The sequence below is a fragment of the Mytilus galloprovincialis genome, chromosome 10 (genome assembly GCF_965363235.1).
Source record: "Mytilus galloprovincialis chromosome 10, xbMytGall1.hap1.1, whole genome shotgun sequence".
NCBI classification, from domain to species: domain Eukaryota; kingdom Metazoa; phylum Mollusca; class Bivalvia; order Mytilida; family Mytilidae; genus Mytilus; species Mytilus galloprovincialis.
In genome coordinates, this window is record NC_134847.1 from 43,527,808 (window position 1) to 43,551,222 (window position 23,415).

General features: G+C 30.9%; 1 protein-coding gene across 8 annotated transcripts in view; it reads left to right on the forward strand.

Annotated features, from left to right (window-relative positions):
- The window catches only part of LOC143047608 (uncharacterized), a 73,077-nt gene extending 63,682 nt beyond the window's left edge, over positions 1-9,395 (forward strand). For all 8 annotated transcript variants that reach the window (XM_076220742.1, XM_076220745.1, XM_076220743.1 and 5 more), the window contains 9 exons: positions 338-418; positions 776-949; positions 2,172-2,279; positions 3,030-3,199; positions 3,795-3,884; positions 6,152-6,298; positions 7,287-7,394; positions 8,068-8,155; positions 8,479-9,395. In XM_076220742.1, the coding sequence (XP_076076857.1) occupies positions 338-418; positions 776-949; positions 2,172-2,279; positions 3,030-3,199; positions 3,795-3,884; positions 6,152-6,298; positions 7,287-7,394; positions 8,068-8,155; positions 8,479-8,622 (1,110 nt within the window). In that variant the 3' untranslated portion in view covers positions 8,623-9,395. The remainder of the gene's footprint in view (positions 1-337; positions 419-775; positions 950-2,171; positions 2,280-3,029; positions 3,200-3,794; positions 3,885-6,151; positions 6,299-7,286; positions 7,395-8,067; positions 8,156-8,478) is intronic.
- Positions 9,396-23,415: the final 14,020 nt, after the last annotated feature.

The following is a 23,415-nucleotide window of genomic DNA, read 5'->3' on the forward strand; positions in this document are numbered from 1 at the left end:
TCCAACCCACTCCTTCTTTATATGTATACAATGACTAATTTGAATCATTTATCATTGATGGTTCATGTGTATGTGTGAACATTTAAATGTCAGTAAACTCATTTACATATTTCAAATCAGAGATTTGCCTGAAAGAAAGTAAAAAGAGATGCTAATAATCAGTCTTTGTGATGAAAAAAAAGTACAAAGAAAACATGCCATATGTTTGTGACTTTTAAGATAGTTTCTAAGGATTTGGTATCTTTAAAAAAAAAATTAAACATATTTCTACTATTTTATCACATATAATCTACGTTATATGGAGACAGTATTTCATACTGTTTTTGGTGTTTTGCAGGCAGGGAAGATCAGAAGTGAAATAAATAAATTAGAAAAGAAGAAAGAAGATATGGAAGTTTCAATCCAGGCTCAATATAAAGTAAGATTTTAGTTTCAGGACATAATTGTATATTTTGGGGGATGAAACCCATTCAAGATCTAGAGTAAGTGTTTGATTGGTTTGCATTGAAATATTTTCTCTGACGAAATCCTTGCATAATATATGGTAGCGTTCTTGAATGACACAAAAAAATATTTTCATGATGAAATCTATATTTAATTTGGAAATGGTGATTTACTCTATTCTGTAAGGAGAAAGTCTAGGCCTGTATCAAATGTTTATGTTTATCATTATGACATTTTGAAGATTTGTTAATGATCAATTATTAAAAATAAAATAAAAAATATATTTTCTACCAACTTAAACTAACTCATTTGTAAACTTATTTACTTACAGGACATAAAACTCACGAGACAAGAAGAACAAAAAGTTATGAGGGATGTGTTGATAAAGAGCCATATAGTGTGTGGCACACTGAATTCCTTCGGGAACGATTTTTATGCAGACATACTAGCTCCTTACTCTCAAAACATCAGGAGGTCAATGTTTAATTGTGTTATTGTAGATGAGGTAAGACATACAGAATGCATATACTTGTGTGAGAGTTAGGAGGGAGCCTTCATTTCTGTATTTTTTAACTTTTTGAGGTAGTATTTATGCCCCATTTATGGCGTAATGTTTTCTGGTCTTTTCGTCCTTCTGTTTGTCCATTTATCCGTTTGTCTGTCTGTTTTTGGTCGAGGTAGTTTTTGATGAAGTGTTAGTCCAATCAACTTGAAACATAGTATACATAGTATACATGTTCTTTATGATATGATCTTCCTAATTTTAATGCCAATTTACCCCAATTTCACTGTCCACTAAACATAGAATGATAGTGCTAGTTGGGCATCCGTGTACTGGGGACTTATTCTTGTTTTCTATTTTTAATATTACTTGGCCATTATTCTCAATTCTTTATTTATTATGCCCCACTTATGGGCATTATGTTTTCTAGTCTGTGTGTCAGTGTGTCCTTCCATCTTCTCGTCCATTCGTCTGTCCTCTTCAGGTTAAAGTTTTTAGGCTTTTTTTTTTTGATGAAGTTGAAGTCCAATCAACTTGAAACTTAGTATACATGTTCCTTATGATATGATCTTTCAAATTAGAGATTTTCCCCCATTTCCACGGTCCACTGAACATAGAAAATGATAACGTGGATGGGCATCTGTGTACTTGGGACACATTCTTGTTTATCATGTTATCAATATATATTGGATTATAGTACAATCTTCATTCAACAGTTCTGTCTTTAAAAATTGAGTCATGCTGTTATTCAGAGTTAGCTTGTTTCCTAAACAAATTTGTCGACCTTGATGCATGTTAAACAAACAAGTATATTGGCTTTAAAATACTGTAAAATTTTCACAGTTTACTTACAAGTTTAAGAACCTACACAATCTGTTTACTGTGGATTCATTTATTTTCGTGGTTATTTGATTTTGTGGTTTTGTCAAATTCTGCATAAAAGACTTTTGAAAATTTGCAACTCTTTGGACTTTTAATTTCATGTTTCACCTGTACACACAAAATCCACAAACTTTTGGTATCCATCAATAATAATGAAACCAAAGTGTTGTGAAATTTATGAGCTTAGAACTTTTAATACAATGTTTACTTTTAACCAGTTTTAGAACCTAACAAATTTATTTATTGTGAAATTTACTCTTGCCATATATTTTTGTCAATGTATTTCACTATTTGCAATTAACTTTCAATCATTAATTGTACTTTATAATTATATTTATTACAGGCGTCTCAAGCAACTGAGTTAGATACACTAATACCATTACAATATGGGACTACTAAATTGATTATGGTAGGAGACCCTGAACAACTTCCACCAACTGTCTTGTCACAGGTAAGACTTAGAAAAATTTATTGCACAATGCAAGATTTGTGATATTAGATGATCTTCAGTAATATATATATGAACATAACTAGTTCAAATCTGTTAAAAAACGATACTGATAAATTGTACAAAGTAAGATTGAGTTATTTACAAAAGATCATCCTTTAATTTCAAATGGTTCAGGAACATAGCTTGATTCGGAATTGCCTGATTTCCGAAAGTTGTCCAAGTAATTGCAAAGCAAATTTTTTTTGAAACCTCAAGAGACAGAGGAAGAAAACAATGGCATCTGAAGATTATTTGTCAGAAGTTATCTTCTCTTGATCAAATTTTAATTCGACTGGTGAGAGATTCAGGTATCTTGTAGCCTCTAGTTAGAAAAACAACAAAACACAGACAAATAAGATGTTTAAATTCTACATACTGTGGATTCATTTATTTTTGTGGACGCCAATTTTTATAGATTAAGAATAAATTGTGTTATTTGTGGACATTTAATATCATGGTTTTGACTTTTGTCAAATTTGGCATAGAAGTCTATAGAAATTTCATACTCTGTTAAACAATTATAATCTGTTTACTCACAAAAGTTAGTATCACACTTAAAAGAATGAGTCAACAGGACTAGTCCTTTGTTCAGACAATACAGAAAATAACCAATTAACTGAGTGACTCTATTAAACAACTGTTTATTGAAAACAGCTAACTATGAAAAAATAAAATATTTCTGTTGAATGTTGATGTAATTTTTTTCTTCAGAAGTCTGCTCAGAAAAGTTTTGGACAATCACTGTTTGAGAGGTTCTACTGTCATTTTAGACATGAAGACGTTAACCCTGTTCTATTCTTAGATACACAGTATAGAATGCATCCAGAAATTGCTATTTTTCCGAGCAAATTTGTCTACCTTGGTGCACTCAAGACTGACAGGTATATTGGGCTTTGATGTACTGCAAATTGTCAAAAGTTGAACATGTAATACCCATATTTCTATGAAATCCATGAAAATTGGTAACCTACAAATAATAAGGAATCTAAGTTATTAATTCCTTGATGGAACAACTCTGACTTTTTCAACACAACATTAAAATAGCCCCTACATTGAAACATGATGTTGAAATTTTTTGTTGACTTGTTGAGAGTTATCTCCCATAAGATTGGCAGACCCTCCTCTCTCTCTTCTACAAACACAATCTGGAGACTTAAGATATGTTTCAATGAGAGAAAAAAACAAGAGTATAACTAGATTAGATATGACATGACCAACACTTGATGCTTCTGTTTAAACTCATAATGGACTAGGGCATAGATAGTAGAGAACATACTCACAAAGATGACCAAAATATCTGACAAAACAAGAATTTTTTTAACCAACCCTTCCCACCTCCAAAAAAAATAACTAATAAAAAACCAAAAAGATGAAATCGTGACAGTTTTTATTAACAATAAATTTCAGAAATATATTTAATGATCCAGCTTACAAAGTGAAAATTTTGTACTAAATGTCTCTCCTATCTGTTTGCAGTTCTGTAGAGGAGAGATGTAACATATTCCAGTTAAAACCTTATCTTTTATTTGATATGCAAGAAGGACAGGAACACAGTACACAGAGGGGGTTAGTATTTGTTTATAAATTCATTTTAAATCACTTTATTGGTTTTATAGGCTCATTTCTAATAGTATGTGTGATGTGTATGTTGTGTTAAGCTGTGGCATATGAATTTGTAGATTCAGATCCTTCAGTTTTATTAGAGGTAATTAATGAGTGTTAATGAGAAAACCCACAAAGAAGGAATAGCAGGGATGAGGGTGAATTATTATCACTCTATGAATGTTCGGTATTCAGATTATTTAGCGCATTCTTAGAGCACATTGTTTCTATGTTAGAAACATATTCTACATGTATGTCAAAATTTAATCATAATATTGAGAGCTATCAAGCTTGAATGTTGTGTCCATACTTGCCTCATCTGTTCAGTGATCGACCTCTGTGATCATATCAACCTAGGCCATGATTTATGGGGGTAACCCTTTACATCTTAAAAACATTTTTAATTTTTCAGACATATTTCAAAACCAAACAGTTTTCAATATTTTCTTATGATCAGAATACTAATAGTATCAATAATTTTTTGATTTTGCAATGATGTATCACAACAGCTGGATTTATTTTATTCTATATTTGTCCAAAGATTTTTCCATTCAAATGAATCATGCATACTTAAAAAACCAACTAGTTAACAAATGTGTGAAATATTGCCCTGGATGTTGCTTGCAGGTGGGAACAATAAATTTATATCAATTTGATTGGCTGTTTATAACAGAACATTAAGGTCATAACCACAACAATCAAATTTATGTTAAGTTATTATTCATCTAACAATTATTCCTATACATTCCACACAAATTGGTTCAGTCAACAATCACTTTTGCTGATATTGATTTGATCTTAGGGCTGTTTTATTTAAATAGATGGATTACATTAATTTTGCATACATCAAATGGATGCACAATGATAAATAAAAAATGAAATTTTCACTATTAAAATGGAATAGCCATTTCCTTGTTATATAATTATATTAACCATTCATCCTTTTGTATACTATTTTGAAAAACATCTGTTAGATCGCCTTTACCAATTGCAAATTGAATAACACCCAGTACAGTATCTGACAGTATACAGTACATTTATTACAATGTGTTTATTAATTTTAAAAAGTTAGACAGTATCAGGTTCACAATAATAAAAACTCATTCATTATTTGAGTAGTGATTTTCTTTCACAAAAATTTTACAATTGCTTTAATTAAATCACACATTTTCGAGGGGGGATAGGACCTTTATCGGGACTCCAGGATCGGGTGTTATTAAGCTCGGGATCCGGGAATCCTTTTTTTCAGATTTCGGGATGTCGGGATTTGCTTTATTTAAATTCGGGACCTCTGGATTTCGGGATCAAGACCCCTCCTATCCCCCCTCATTTTCACCAGTAACCAGTTATAAGCAATAATTAATATACACATTAATTTATGAATTTACCGTCACCTATCATGTTCCTTAATATTTTAAATCTTTCATCACCATTCACTTGTACAAAACACACCATCAATAATGATATCTGACTGAAACAACTTGTGTGTGTACTGTATATTGTTTTACTTACATATTGTACATATCATTTGTATTATGTAATTCATATTTTCCAATATTTTCAGATGTGGATTGTAAGTCTTGTAACTCATTGTTGGGATTTTATAGTTGTTTATTGTTGTTTTTCTTTACCTTCAGAAATTTTATTGTTCTAGTATTTGCCTCGTGTTGATAATTTTCCTGTTCTTTTTAGCCTGTAGACTGTTGTAACTTTTTGCAGAAATATTGACAAAAAATCAATGTTTTTTTACATTTGTCTAACTCTAAATCATAATCTTGTAAATTCAGTGTGGTCTTCTCTGTTCAATTCACTACCTAGAATATTGATATAACTGTCTATTTGTTATTTATACTAACTTTTATGAAATTTAAATAAAAAAAATAGAATCAGAGCTTTTGTTGATTTTTATGAGGTTTATTGTCGGTACATATTTACTAAATAAAGAAGAGAAGGCTATTTTCCCATTGTTGTGTGATATATCTGTAAAGATATGAAATCACTAAAAACTACTGTCTTTTGGCTATTTAAAATAATTCAGAATAAGCATTTTGAATCATTGAACGTTTACAATTAAAACAAGACTGAAACTTCACGCATTCAATAGTGATCATGCAATATATATCAAGGTATAGAATTCTTAACTGTTCCTTGCCTTCATGTTCTACCAGATTCATTTTCTATTCCATCAAGCATATAATCTACATGTTTGTTAAATTTACGTTTTCTTCCAGGGCTATTATAAACTCTACGGAAGCTGAGTTTACGATAGAACTGTGTGAGTTTCTAATGAGTCGCACAAAGTTGCAGCAGCATCAGATTGGTATCATTGCACCATACCAACAGCAGAAAAAAATCATCAAAGAAGGATTGGAATCCATGTAAGATTTCCTGTTTAGTTTTTTTTTTTTTTTTAACTTTTAAAGTTATTTTGAAATGGGGAACATGATGCGTTTTAAAATACCATTAAAAGACTTGTATAGTCAGTAGTTTTATTCTCAAAAATTGAACCTGCCAGAAGGGGTGCGGACTATAGAGCAAGTTTTAGCTTCTGTTTGATGATGGAAAACAGGTTTTTCGCAGAAAATACTGCAAACAACCATGCAGGATTTGAAATTACCAGAGTTTGATTAGAACTTTTCTAACAGTTACAAAAAAAATTTTACCTGAAATTTCGTGGGAAGAAGGGGATGCTGACTATGCACCACTCGGAACTATACAAGCCCGAATATGGTAGGATTGCAAAATTAAGAAAGACTAAATTTTGTAGGAATCAGACCTGTTAACTTTTCCAATTTATGTGGGAAAGCAAGGTTTTGATCTAAATTTTAAAATTCTTCATTTTATAAACTGAACATAACAAAACAGGCATTCAAAAAGGTTAAAAGGGTATTTAAGCATGTATATTCTCATTTAAATAATGAAGTAGCAGATTAAAACACTTCTAACAATAAAAGAGAAGCATAAATTCCTCTTGCACTTAAAATTCCTCATGGAGATTTTGAAAAGTTAGCAGGTATGAGAATATTCATACAATTGAGGTAAAATTGTCTACATCAATTAAACAATTGTTATAAAGAGATACTTGATATACTGTAGAAACATTAATTTTCGTGGGGTTAAATTTTCGTGGTTTTATCTCTATATAATATTTCATGGGGTTTTAATTTTGTGGTTTCAAGTAAATCCAAGTGATATTATATGCATGTTAAATTTTCGTGGGGGTTTTAATTTTGTGGGCATATTCTTTCCACGAAATAAACGAAATTAAATCCTCCTCGAAAATTTCTGCTTTAAAGTTTTCAATTATATCAAACAAGGTTTTTTTTTCTTTTCAAATGTGTTGTGATCTTAATTTTTTGATTTTAGGAAATTGATATCAATTGAAGTCAACACAGTAGACAGTTTTCAAGGTCGCGAGAAAGAAGTGATAATCCTAAGTTGTACAAGAGCTAAAAATGTTTCTGGTGGAATAGGGTAAGTATAAAGCTGATATACCGTCGTTAGGTGTGGATAGTACATATTTTTACCTGACTCAGAATACTGTTTGAAAGTGATTTAGATTGTTGGTAAAAGTATTTTTATACAAAGGAGGGTAAAATGCAGAGTTCTCTATAAATCTTTATTTCCCTGGTGGTTCTTGAAGAAAATATACTGTTCCTTGCTATAATTTCTTTTGCCAAATACGAACATTGTGTTGATCCTTTGTAAAGTTTTGGTGGTCAAAACCACAACCTGACCAAAAAGCAGAAAACATATGTTGACATTTAATAAGGGATCTAAATACAATCAGTGTGTAATTTAGAGTTTATGTCACGTCACGTTTTGTTAATATAAAAACTTACATGTTCGTGGATATTTAATTTCGTAGTTTTGCCGAAAACTGCATACAAACCTATCCTATAGAAAATTTGTCATTCGTTTAATTGTGTGGTTCAACTTTACCTACATAACCCACATAAACGGTATCCATGGTATCCAAAGAATAATAATGAATCCACAGAACTTATTTATTTTATCCAAATTATAACCATGCCATTAAGAAAATGTGTCCCTGTTGGAGTCTGTGCATTTAAATATAAGTTGACAAAAAACTTATCTCATCTGTCAAATAGAATTTTCTAATTGGACATTTTGCATCTTTTTACAGGTTTTTAGCTAACAGTAAAAGAATGAATGTGGCTTTAACAAGAGCAAAAACAGCATTGTATGTAGTAGGATGCCTTAGCTCCTTGAAGGTAAGTGGTGTTTATTTTTTTAAAGCATACCAGGTAAAGGACAATGTTCCTTCTCACACATTATTTTTTTTAAAATTAATATATATTTACCTTACTCAAGTTCTAACTGCCTGCTGCATAATTAGAAAAAAGGATTAGCTCATTTATGGTATCTTCAGAAAATAATTGAATTTCAAATGTAACACATCTTCTGATTGGCTAAAAGATTTTTGTCTATCAGGTCATAGACATAATTTTTCATTTGACTTTAAAACATTGTCAATATTTTTTTCTGATAATCTAATTCAAAATTCAATTTTTAAAAAGTGTTGTTTATTTTACAGAGAGGTGACCTGGCATGGAGAAATTTGATTGAGGATGCAGAGAGAAGAAATGTTATCAGAAAAATCACACAAGGAAGATATGATATGGTATTTAATGGTTGTTTGAATATTTCTGCTAGACTGGGACGACTGTTTGTAAGCTGAAGGATACAGTCACAGAAAATGTCAATCTCTTAAAAAACATGTTTTCAGCCTAGTATTAGTAAGAAAAGAAGTATTGATACTGTGATATTAACTTATTAAGCATGTATGGATCGAAAAAAAGTATTTAATATCTTGGGAAGAAAATGATTAAGGTATGATATATCTGTTCAAAGAATATATGAATTGAGTACCAAGTTCTATAACTGTGTTTGAATGGAAGAGGGAGATGTTTTTGTTGGTGTTTATTTTTGTTAGATTAAAACGAAATGAAAAAGGACAGAATTGCAATTGGAATTATTACAGTAGAATATCAAAGAAGTATAGCAAATAATTTCTGAAGTTATTAATCATGGAAAATGTGCCTGGAAAAATTATTGATAGAGGACCCAAAAAAATGCTGAGTTCCATGTATGTGTACAGATGTAGGATAGAGTATAGAGAAAAGATGGGTTTGCCAAAATGAATGAAAGAAAAAAAGAAAGAGAAGAAGACAAGTTCATAATCATGCAGAAAAGGAACCCAATTTCTAAAGCATTTAGAATTGAAGTCTGATGAAACATTAATATGGTGTAAAAGACACAAACACTGACTAATATGCATAGAAACATAGTGCTTATCATTGATAATATGAAATGTTGTGAGAAAAAGAGCATTTCATATGCAAACCAATAAACAATTCCAAAACTGATATTAAAGAAACTTTGCACAATGCAGTGCTGAACAAATTTATTTTATTGTTTAAAAAATATGTTTACATAAATGTTTTTATGACACTTTCGTTACTTGGAGATTCATATATATTTTAATGATGTTTATTTTTAATTGTGTGTAAATAATGTATATATAACGTTCAAATTTATATACATGTACGTCATGTGTATAAAAATATGTAAAACTTTGTTGTTTAGGGAGAACTTCAGGAAAACGATTAATCTTGGTGGGAAAATGTAGATATAAAATTAGCTTTCTCAAATTGTGGTTCTTTAAAAATGTATTTTGTATTCAAAAATTTACCACTTTGTTACTATTTAATTGTAATTTGAATTCCGTCATAGCTGTTTGCACCATTTGTTTTACATGTTTGAAAAGTCAACCCTGTAAAGCATAGTTAACAAAACCTATGCCTGGTACCTGCAAAAAGTTGTTTGTAAACATTTTTATGCGCCATTTATGAGCATTATGTTTTCTGGTCTATGCGTCTGTCTGTTCGTTCGTCTGTCCCGCTTCAGGTTAAAGTTTTTGGTCGAGGTTGTTTTTGATGAAGTTGAAGTCCAATCAATTTGAAACTTTGTAAACATGTTCCTTATGATATGATTTTTCTAATTTTAATGCCAAATTAGAGGTTTTCCCCTTTTCACGGTCTATTGAACATAGAAAATGATAGTGCGGATGGGGCATCCATGTACTATGGACACATTCTTGTTTTTACATGTATTGCTCATTGAAATTGTTAATTAGTTATGTTTAATGTTTTTGCAAGTTTTCTTCACTTCAACTGCTGATTTTATCATATAGATTTGTGTAAAAGAGATAGACCTCAGTAAAGGGACATAACTCAAACATAAATCACAGCTATTTTGTGTCAACCATTTTGATTATTATTTTTCTAAGTCAGTAAGTGACAGAGATTTTGAATTCTGTTTCACATGCATGTTTTATTATTATGGAGGAGATAGACAATATTTCAAACTCATTCATGATATAAAAAAATATTTTCCTAGAGCAATGTACAGTACAAACTCAAAATTAAACCAAAAATGAATTGAAAGAAACAGTTCTTTGCTAATGTACTCACTCCCCTCTTTTGTTAGAATGCAACATTTTATATCTGAAATATTAATATTACTAGTAAAATACATGTCAGAAAAAACATTAAACTAGAGAACAAATAGATGTCTTATTTTACCAATTTTACCCTTTTACATAAATTCCCTTAGGGATTTAGTCATGCAAAGCCTAAAATACAATTATTTTTATCCAATTAAAGGTCCTTTATTAGTTCTTATTACATTGAACATTTCATCAGTATTTTTTTCAGGAAAATTAAAAGTACTTTATGCTAGTTTGACCAATACACACAAAGAATTGAAAGATTAGTATTAAGAATGGTGGTAACCACCTTCTTCCCTGAATATTTTTGTCTTGAAGATCATGGCCGATTTAAGTGTTTAAGTATACAACTATTATGTTTAAAATATCAATGATTTCAGTCAAGAATTAGAATACCCATAACTTCTATTCTGCAGGACTTTTTTATCAATGACTATTAAACTGTTTTTTTTAAAAGTTATATATAATTATGAATTTGTCTCTGTTAATGAAAATATGATATACATATTTTATTTTATGGTATGATAACATTATGTAGTGAAGTTTATTTCTAAAGATGTTTTTCAAGAGAAATTTACTTTCTGTAACCATGTTAATGTAAATATGTTAAATTAACCTTTAGACTATCAAAAAATTTTCAAATATTTTTTTTTTTAGTCTAATTTTTCTTTGTTCTTTATTAAGCACTACTTATGTCCATCACCTTTCACAGATGATCTCAAATGAATGCATTAAATAATCTTGATCATTTGTAACGAGCAGTTTTGCCAATGATACAGCATTTAATATCTTCTTTTTTTTTGCCCAAAAATATACTAGTTATTTGTTAGTTCAATTGTATTGGTTGTGAAATTTATTTTCAAAAGGCATTACAATTTCGTTATAAATTAAAAACGACGAAAACATTGAACATGATCAATGTTATATTTTAGACCTGGTATCAATAAGTTAATGTTAAACCTGTTTGAAAATTTCAATCAGTATCTAAAAACTAACAATCTGTCAATCAGTTTATTTTTAACCTAATCAAATTAATCTAAAAATTTAAACCCTGATTAAACTGTCAATAATATGTTTTTAGAAACAATTGACACCCATTGTATGTTAAACCTCATTTAAATGCCAATAATATATGTTAAGCCTGATTGAACTGACAATAAATATATGTTAAACCTGATTGAACTGACAGTTAATGTATGTTAAACCTCATTTAAATGACAATAATATATGTTAAACTGACAGTTAATGTATGTTAAACCTCATTTAAATGTCAATAATATATGTGAAACCTGATTGAACTGACAGTTAATGTACATGTATGTTAAACCTCATTTAAATGACAATAATATATGTTAAACCTGATTGAACTGACAGTTAATGTATGTTAAACCTGATTTAAATGTCAGTCTGGCTATCATGGGTATTTTAAAACTAATTCATATGTTGAACTAGATTGAATGTTGGTTAATATATGTTTTACTTGATACAACTATCAGTGTATGTTAAATTTGATTGAATTGTCAATGTATATTTTGAACCCAATCTGACTGTCAGTTCATGTATATTAAATCTTGAGTCAAATGTTATTTAACCTTATGAAACAGTCATTCATTTAACCTTAACCATTGGAAGAAAGATGATTTAGTTCATTGATAGTCACTTTTGTAAATAAACATGCATTTTATTTATTTTTTGGCAAAATACGATGTAGTATTTTTGTTTTGTTATGTTAGTTATACATTTTTTATACATGCAGCTAAGATAGCATTTCTTGATTACTGTGTAAGACTGTGCTAAATCATAAAAGTCTTGCTCTTTCTATTCATTTACTTGTATCAATAGTGAAAGCCTTTTTGGTGTCTGCTGATCTTGATAACATCATGAATATAAAATGTATAGATTTGTTTCAATTTTAAAATTTTAACAGTTGATCTTGGAAGAGTTTTCCTTTTATGATACAAATTGGGTTAATGTTTTAATAAAAAAAAAAATTGAGTTTTAAAGAAAATTTCCCTTTCCTCCTTTTCACCCAGTTTGGATAAAAATTTAAAGATTCAGGAAACAATTGTCAACAACCATTTAACATCTTTGGTAATGGAAGAGGAGGATTTAGTAAACTAATAACTGACTCACCCAGCAGAAAGTCAGTTGGCATTATGTTTGCTGACTAAAACCAAGTGCTGTGAATAGTTCACAAACAGGAAAAATTAAAATGAACAATTAATGAATTCAATCTTTACAAGGAAAGGCAAATTATAAAGCCAAAAAAAAATCTGTCCCTACATGCAAATATCAAATGACATCCAATTACCTGAAATCCATTATTAAGAGTTGTGAAATGATTCAGACAAGCAATTTTATTGTTGCCATGCTATCTCATTTATTATTTCAATAGAAGTGTGTTCAGGGTATTTCTATTTTTAGTAAGAAAAGTATATTAATATAAACAAGTACATATCAAGCATATAGTATGTATAGGGAAGAAGTTATAGATTAAAAAAAAACCTGTTTAATTATATGCAAATGGCAGAAATAGTTCCCAAAGATGACTTGAATTTAAAAGCAGCTTTACCAATAAATATAAAATATGTTACTATTTCTGTGTTTTTACTAGTGTTGATAAATGTCATGATTGTCATTCATGAACCTATCAGTCATGATATGGAAATGTTCTAAGAGGGTGGTAAAGGGTGATTTTCGTGCAACGTGATCGCCGTTTTTTATTTCACGTTCAACGTGTTTTCACTTTTTTATTTGACGTTCCTTTCGTGCAAGACGGGTACCTCGTTCAACGTGTCCTGCTTATTTAATTTAACGTGCATCGTGATTTTCAAAGTCTTATTTTGCATGTTCAGTATTTTTCAAATAAAATTCAAACACTTGGCAGGGATCGTCAAGAAATACTTTTATAAAAGCCGTAAACCAATTATATCATAAATTTGTATACTAGATCGGGAATATCAAGTAAAACAAAGAGTTAAATATACAAGAAGACAGTGACTCAGTCACAAAAGGTTCAAATAAAAGTATTTATTTTTCGTGCAACGTTCATTACAGAAATTATTTCACGTTCAACGTGAAATTATGTCTTATTTCACGTTTTTTTCGTGCAAGCAGCCCCCCTTTACCACCCTCTTCTAAATTTGACTGATTGTGAAATTTTGAAGAAAAAAAACACATATTTTTGGACAAAGGATATACAAAGACTGTTACAGACAGACATAGACATTAGTAGAAAATTAAGTATTGCAAAGAATTACTATAAAAACAGAAACAAGAGTAATCCTTTTAAAGAAGACTATGGGTGATCTTGGTTGCTTTGGATAGGTAAGCAGTTTCTGCCCTGCATGTGGCACGCATAATTTTGCTATTTCAACTACGATTTGATTTTTAATTCTTTCTCTGTGGTGTAAGAGTCCAGGAACATACATCTACGACAGGAAAGAAGCCAAGACAGTCGGTCCCATAGATATTCCCTATTCAAATCATGATGGTTCCTGTTCAACTCCAATAGCTTCTCTCTAAGCAGTCACTCTTTATGATGGAAATCATTATAGGACACACAAGCTGTGGAACATTGTATCAACTTGTATAAGATAAATACATGCTGGTCATGCTGGAAAATTACTACATTGAAATGGAAAAGCTCCCAATTGGAAGCAGAAATTATTTCTATTGTCATAAATTTTGTTGTCAACTGACACTATAAATTTTCAGTTAGTATATGCAAGACAAGCTATGAGGCTGGCTTAACTCTATAGGTTAATTTCTATTTCAAGTTCAAGGAAAAAATGAGTCCAACATAGCCACTTTAAAGTACTTTGTAATAGTGAAATAACGAAACCTGACATTATAGGAGAATGCTAGCTTCTTTTCATTCGTCATGGACTGCTCCAATTTGATGTCTGTACAAGTGATCAGAATCTAAAGTTGTTAATTTTTCCAGCATGTTTGTCACGCGATGAACATTTAATGTTTATAAAAAAAAACCAGACATTTTGTACGATTGTCAATGGGACTATCCAAAAGAGTCCAAATAAAGTGGATTTAAGCACTCAAATTATCAGCAAAACCCATACAGTATAGTCAGCTATAGTCGCCTATAAGAACTCGACATGAAAATTCTGAAACAATGCTCAATTTAAAGCTGCGCTATGAGGGCATAAGCCAGTCGCATTTTCAAAAATTAAAGTTTCATAACTAAATGTCTATTCAGAAAGGAGTAAGGGCCGGTTTTGGCATCAAATTTCAGGTTCATCTGACGAAAGATTTTGGACACTTTTTAAACACTTAAGTGTCTATTTCAGTTGATTCAATTAGTTTATGCGAAAGATTTTAACTAATTTACTCATTAAAAACGCTCGGATTCAAGCTTAAACATGAAATAATACCAAAAATATGTCACTTTTCAGATGGTTTTTGTCAAAAATGAAGGTGGCTGCATCCGTGTTCATCCTCAACCTTTATATAGGGTCATTATAAAAAAAAACATGCCAAACTATGTTAATTGGTATGATTAAGTCAAAAGACATGAAAATATATCAAAATGTATCAAAATAACACTTGAATATGTTAGATATGAATGTTTTGTGATGCGCTATATACAGTTTACAGTATGAAATGTTATAAAAACATCCTTACTGTTTTCTTAAACCGATGGATATAGCCAGAATCAACTGTTATTTTTTACCATAAATCCTTTCCGACCTGAAATAGGACTGTTATTTATACCATTTGTTATTAGGATTTATCTATTTTTATTGCATTTTGATACATACAAATATTTTTTAATGATTTGGGAGGTGTATGTTGGTTTTATAATAAAAAAAATCACCAAAAGGAAAAGTCTCATTTTGAAAGTCAGTGGTGTAACCAAAAGACAAACTGGTAGGGTAAGAGTTACCTTTCACAAGATTTCAGCAGTTGCAATAGTTTCTCCCTTAGCAATGTTACCTGTAAGCATATTATGCAAAAGAAAACAAACATTTATGTTGAAAATTTAGTGAACAAATCTTAAAAGTAATTAAAAGCTATATCATAATTGAAAATAGTGTCCATGTGTACCCTTATAAAAATCATTTTTTGAAAACATTTCCTGATCTTTGAATGATGAAATATATTGATTATAGAAACATGCACCGGTAACAACATATAGAAAAGGGAAATGGAGCACTTATTTCGTAACTAAATCTTAAAATACACCTTAAATTGGTTTTACTGCCATTTTCATAAAATAACACCATTGAATACATCACAACAATCGGCATTGTTTTGTGTTTCTTTCATGCTTAACAAGCGAAACATCATATTATTTATGAAAAACAATAATTATTATGCCCCACCTACGATAGAAAAGGGGCATTATGTTTTCTGGTCTGTGCCTCCGGTCGTTCATCCGTGCGTCCGTTCGTCCCGCTTCAGGTTAAAGTTTTTGATGAAGTTGAAGTCCAATCAACTTGAAACTTAGTACACATGTTACCTATGATATGATCTTTCTAATTCTAATGTCAAATTAAAGTATTGACCCCAATTTCACGGTCCACTGAACAAAGAAAAAGATAGTGATTCAAGATTCAAGATTCTTTATTTCTTGAACACCATAAAGATACAATGGTACAAAGAAGTTCATCAAAAGTCATATAACATAACACAAACACACAGTGCGAAGCTCAGGTTAAAGTTTTTGGTCAAGGTAGTTTTTGATGAAGTTGAAGTCCAATCAACTTGAAACTTAGTACACATGTTACCTATGATATGATCTTTCTAATTTGTATGCCAAATTAAAGTGTTGACCCCAATTTCACGGTCCACTGAACATGTAAAATGATAGTGCGAGTGGGGTATCCGTGTTCTATGAACACATTCTTGTTTAACCATGTTTTAACAATATCATCAGATCATGTATTACATATACAAAGTTTTCACAAACTGATGTATGCTGGTAACACCAATTACACTATTTAGTAACAATATTGACATTTTTAGTTATTGATGTTATGTTATATAATTTGAGATATTTAACCTAATCTTTTTCTTTTGCTCGGTGTTCTTGGCTTTGTGTTCATCACTTAATAAAGGTAAAATTTGATATTTGATGTCAATGGTGATACTTTTGTGTCATTGGAGTTACTGAAGGGTCATTGGTGTTACTATATAAAAATGCGACATTTTTTAAATTTTTATTCATACATGAAAGTGATTTTAGGTCGTGTACGAAGGATTATGTATATTATTATCATTTAATCTTATACAATTCACATATATTCAGTTTAAGTGTATTTTTTACAACGGCCATAATTAGGACAGCCAACTTTTTTACGACAATAAAATTGAGAAAGGAAATGGTGAATATGTCAAAGCGACAACCACCCGACCATAGAGCAAACAACAGCCGAAGGCAACCAATGGGTCTTCAATGTAGCGAGAATTCCCGCACCCGTAGGTGTCCTTCAGCTGGCCCCTAAAATATGCATAATAGTACAGTGATAATGGACGTCATACTAAACTCCGAATTATACACAAGAAACTAAAATTTAAAATCATACAAGACTAACAAAGGCCAGAGGCTCCTGACTTGGGACAGGCGCAAAATTGCGGCGGGGTTAAACATGTTTATGAGATCTCAACCCTCCCCCTATACCTCTAGCCAATGTAGAAAAGTAAAACAATAACAATACGCACATTAAAATTCAGTTCAAGAGAAGTCCGAGTCTGATGTCAAAAGATGTAACAAAAGAAAATAAATAAAATGACAATAATAAATAAATAACAACAGACTACTAGCAGTTAACTGACATGCCAGCTCCAGACCTCAATTAAACTGATTGAAAGATTATGTCTTCATCATATGAATATCAGGTACAATCCCTCCCGTTAGGGGTTTAGTATCATACTATCATAAAATATATGAGAAGAACATAACCCGTGTCATGCCAACAACTGTTTTTTTTAGAAATAAATGTGTTTAGTTCCGATGCAAAGACCCTATCAGTGAATCAATGTTAAAGCCAAAATATGCAATCTTTAATGACCTGACAACAGTATCGTAACTATATCCCCTTTTAATAAGTCTATTTAAAGGTTTTGTTAGTTGCTGAGGAGAGTACTGACATTTTTGTGCTTTATAAAGAATATTTCCATAAAATTTTGGATGTGAAATACCTGAACGTATAAGATGTCTGCATGTTGAGTTATATTTACGAATTATTTCCTTATACCGGTGATAAAATTTAGTAAATGTTTTGACCAGTTTGTGATATCGAAAACCCTGGTGTAATAATTTTTCATTAATACATAAATTTCTCTCGCTAAAATCTAATACATTGTTACATACACGAGCGAATCGTACAAGTTGAGATATATAAACACCATAAGATGGTGACAAGGGAACGTCACCATCTAAAAATGGATAATTAACAATAGGAAATGAAAAATCATCTCTTTTATCATAAATTTTTGTATTAAGCTTCCCGTTTATGATATAGATATCAAGATCGAGGAAAGGGCAGTGGTCATTGTTATCATTAGCTTTATTTAAAGTAAGTTCTACAGGATAAATTTCTTTAGTATACATACTGAAGTCGTCATTATTTAGGGCCAATATATCATCCAAATATCTAAAAGTATTGTTAAATTTTTGTATCAAATGTTGTTTTGATGGGTCTTTGCTAATTTTAGTCATAAATTGTAACTCATAACAATACAAAAACAGGTCCGCAATAAGTGGTGCACAGTTAGTCCCCATTGGAATTCCAATAACTTGACGATATACGGAATCTCCAAAGCGAACAAAAATGTTATCAAGTAAAAATTCAAGTGCATAAATAGTATCAAAGCATGTCCAATTGACATAGTTCTTTTGTTTATTGCTACTAAAAAATGATCTAAAAGAGTTTGAACATATGTACTCGCATTCCGACTTTTTAAATGCCCAGTTAATTAGGGATGTGAATTTTTTCTTAATAAGAATATGAGGCAAAGTGGTATATAGGGTAGAAAAATCAAAACTTTGAACAGATTCAAAATCACCAATATATGCATGCAATTTATCAAGTACTTCCAACGAGTTTTTGACACTCCAAAAAAAATTAATTCCACTATTTTCAAAGGCCTTATTTGAACAATTTATTATCAGGTTTTTTATTGTACCAAGTGTACTAGTAAGTAAAACAGACAATTTAGTAGTTGAACAATGGCTGGAAGATGAAATAAATCTATATTTGTAAGGTTTTTTGTGCAGCTTCGGAAGCCAGTACATAGTTGGGACTTTCATTGTGTTTGGTTCTGCTTGTAAAGAAGTAGCTAAAAGTTTATGTTTGTTACAGATGTCGTTTTCTGAAAATGAAGTCGGTTGGAATGTTGGTGAATTCGTAATTTCCTTTTGCAGAACCTCTATATAAAATTTACGTCAAACAATAATGATATTATTAGCAGCTTTATCAGCCGGGACAAAAACAAATTCCTTGGCTAGTTCTGTTAGTTTATTTTTGATACGCGAAATAGGGTTTTTATAGTTTTTGTTGAGGGTAAAATGTTCTTTAAAATGTTGTATTCGAATATCAACTATCTTCATTACTGAATTAAAAAAAGAGTCCAAAGATTTTTTGTCAGCTTTTTCCCGTTTTACCCATTTCAAACAGTAGGCGCGGAGTGAGTCGTTGATGATATTACGACACTCATTCCAGTTAACAGTTGACGGGGGACGATATTTAGGTCCTTTACTGAGGAATGATTTTAACTCTCGGTCGCGAACGATGTTAAGGTCTCCTGTTATAACATGGGAAATTGGTCCATAGGTGTATTCTGAATTACTGCAATTACACGACATAGGTGTATTTTCAGTGATATTTACATCTTTACACAATTGGCTATAATTAAACACATAATTTCGGGTAGATTTCTTGTAAATATAACAAATGAGAGGGAGTTCAGTATTATCAAAATATCCAGGAATTTGGTCTTTAACAGAATGGTCGTTAAAAATACCGGCAATATTTACAAAATCAAAACCTTTATTGACATACTTTATTTTAATAAAATGTTTTTTATGATCTTCAGGGCGATCAATTTTTGGAAACAGTTTAGAATAACAAAATGCCATTATAATTTGGACAATTTCATACTTAGGACTGTAATATGAAATTGTGTTGCAATCCTCTAAAATTTTATTTAATTTATTTATAGGTAAAGAACAAAGCTTGGTTAACAGATAATGTCTGCCGTTGTTTTTTGAAATGGAAATTAGGTCCGAAATATTTGTATGGTTGGTCCGAAATTTTCTTTGATTGCGATTTTTTCTGCGTCCATGAGAACGACTTTTACGAACAGTTTTAGAAACTATATCCAAAATGTTAACAGAATCGGTTCTTGATATATTGCCAATTCCCATGATATTATCATTAAGACCGAGAGGGTAGACTGTCTGTAATTTTTTAATCCAATTTAATTCATTTATTTTTCGTGATCGTACAAACTTGGAATGAGATTCACCAGGCTGCTTATTTACTACTTCTAAAGGTTGAACTGTTAAATATTTAATAGGATGACTGTGCTTCTTAAGATGTTGATAAATGATACTTTTGAATTTATTGGGTCTTTTAAAACGATACAGGTGTTCTTGCGTGCGTTTAGATAAATATCGCCCAGTTTCACCTACGTACTGAATACCGCATCCCGGTTTGTTTCATGTGAGTAAATAAATAATACTGTTTGTTTTTCAAGTAATATCAGTTTCAAAATTTAGAGAAAATGTGCGACCATTAAATGTGGACCTTACTGTATTGTTGGTGGAAAGACGGGGACACGTAAGTCATTTTTTGGCATGACACTTATCGATAGAAGGGTAACCACGATTTTTATTGTTAAAAACGTTAGCTATGGTCGTATTTTTAGATAAGCGATTCTGAAGATTGAGACGTGTAGATACCCTTTGAACGAGTTTAGTATTTAATATTTTTCCATTTCTAAGCTTCATATTTGTTTTTTGGTATGTAGATTTATTACAAAGGAGCAAAGACTGGCGTCCAGAATATGAACCATCACACAGTAGATTAAATTGTGTAAAAATGATAAAACTGTTCGGCTCAAGACGTCAAATGCTTATTGTCTTAAGTTACCCGACAAATTTAACAAAAGATAGGGTATATCAAGGTAGCGACTGACGTCTGACTAAATAGATGAATGGGGCTGAATATTAAAATACTACTTTTTGATAGATATTCCTAAAGTAATGAACATAGAGAAGTTCTCGCTCGGACACACACTCCATAATCTAGTATAATATAAGAGCATAAACCTTAAGCACGGGGAGGCACTCTACTGTCTCCACACGGCACTAAAGACAAACTCTGTAAAAAATAAAATTGAGAAAGGAAATGGTGAATATGTCAAAGCGACAACCACCCGACCATAGAGCAAACAACAGCCGAAGGCAACCAATGGGTCTTCAATGTAGCGAGAATTCCCGCACCCGTAGGTGTCCTTCAGCTGGCCCCTAAAATATGCATAATAGTACAGTGATAATGGACGTCATACTAAACTCCGAACTATACACAAGAAACTAAAATTTAAAATCATACAAGACTAACAAAGGCCAGAGGCTCCTGACTTGGGACAGGCGCAAAATTGCGGCGGGGTTAAACATGTTTATGAGATCTCAACCCTCCCCCTATACCTCTAGCCAATGTAGAAAAGTAAAACAATAACAATACGCACATTAAAATTCAGTTCAAGAGAAGTCCGAGTCTGATGTCAAAAGATGTAACAAAAGAAAATAAATAAAATGACAATAATAAATAAATAACAACAGACTACTAGCAGTTAACTGACATGCCAGCTCCAGACCTCAATTAAACTGATTGAAAGATTATGTCTTCATCATATGAATATCAGGTACAATCCCTCCCGTTAGGGGTTTAGTATCATACTATCATAAAATATATGAGAAGAACATAACCCGTGTCATGCCAACAACTGTTTTTTTAGAAATAAATGTGTTTAGTTCCGATGCAAAGACCCTATCAGTGAATCAATGTTAAAGCCAAAATATGCAATCTTTAATGACCTGACAACAGTATCGTAACTATATCCCCTTTTAATAAGTCTATTTAAAGGTTTTGTTAGTTTCTGAGGAGAATACTGACATTTTTGTGCTTTATAAAGAATATTTCCATAAAATTTTGGATGTGAAATACCTGAACGTATAAGATGTCTGCATGTTGAGTTATATTTACGAATTATTTCCTTATACCGGTGATAAAATTTAGTAAATGTTTTGACCAGTTTGTGATATCGAAAACCCTGGTGTAATAATTTTTCAGTAATAATGTATTCTGAAATTTATGTTTGAATAGAATGCACAGCTATATGAATAATGTCAATAAGTCGTAATTTAAACCTAAACAACAAATTGGAACAGTTGTTTGATGTTAAACAATAATATTAAGTACCTAAATGGATGCTTTAAATTGGTTACACCATTGACACGATTCTATCAAATAATGACCTAACATTGTTAAAATTGAACGAACTCTTTTCCCATTGCATATTTCTGAATATCGTTGATACCTTACTATAGAATAACGGGACACATTTAAATGTTTTAAACAATGACATCATTTTTCAAAATATTACCTCGTCGAAATTTGCACTTTTTTTTTATAATGACCCATATGGTATGAACTATCATCAAATACAACTTACATTTCAATATGAAGAATGAACACAAATGCGGCCACTTTCATTGAAGACGGAAACCTCCACAATTTAAGTAAAAGGCTAAAATTGTGAAGATATCAGCAATTTAGCATGACGTAATGATGCTAGTATCCGATATATATGCATTGTATTATCAAAAACAGCATAAATTTATGTAGCAGAAGCATTCTACTTTCTAATAAATAACTAAAAATTGACATTTTAACAATTTTGTAAAACTGCTATATTTCGGGGTCAAAAAGGGGTCTTACTGAACCTATTCCTTTACAAAAACAAATAAATGAGGTTGTTTAAATGAGATACAAACCAGTCACCAAAGATTCACGAAAACTCGGAAGCATTTTTGAGATATTTTTTCGAAAACTTGAATATGAAAGGTTAATATTCAACTCGTATCATCAGTGGAATCTGTATATTACATACATCAAACTTAATATGAAAGGTGATTTACAACTTATATTATCGTTGGAATTGTTTTGTATATTACACAATTCAAACTTAATATGAAACTCATACTATTAGAGTGATGGTGCTGTATACAACACACTTCATAATTAAAATGGAAGGTGATTTACAACTCATATTATCAGTGTGATGGTGCTGTATATAACACACTTCATAATTAAAATGGAAGGTGATTTACAACTCATATTATCAGTGTGATGGTGCTGTATACAACACACTTCATAATTAAAATGGAAGGGGATTTACAAATTATATTATCAGTGTGATGGTGCTGTATATAACACACTTCATAATTAAAATGGAAGGTGATTTACAACTCATATTATCAGTGTGATGGTGCTGTATACAACACACTTCATAATTAAAATGGAAGGTGATTTACAAATTATATTATCAGTGTGATGGTGCTGTATATAACACACTTCATAATTAAAATGGAAGGTGATTTACAACTCATATTATCAGTGTGATGGTGCTGTATACAACACACTTCATAATTAAAATGGAAGGTGATTTACAAATTATATTATCAGTGTGATGGTGCTGTATATAACACACTTCATAATTAAATTGGAAGGTGATTTACAACTCATATTATCAGTGTGATGGTGCTGTATACAACACACTTCATAATTAAAATGGAAGGTGATTTATAAATTATATTATCAGTGTGATGGTGCTGTATATAACACACTTCAAAATTAAAATTGAAGGTGATTTACAACTCATATTATCAGTGTGATGGTGCTGTATATAACACACTTCATCATTAAAATGGAAGGT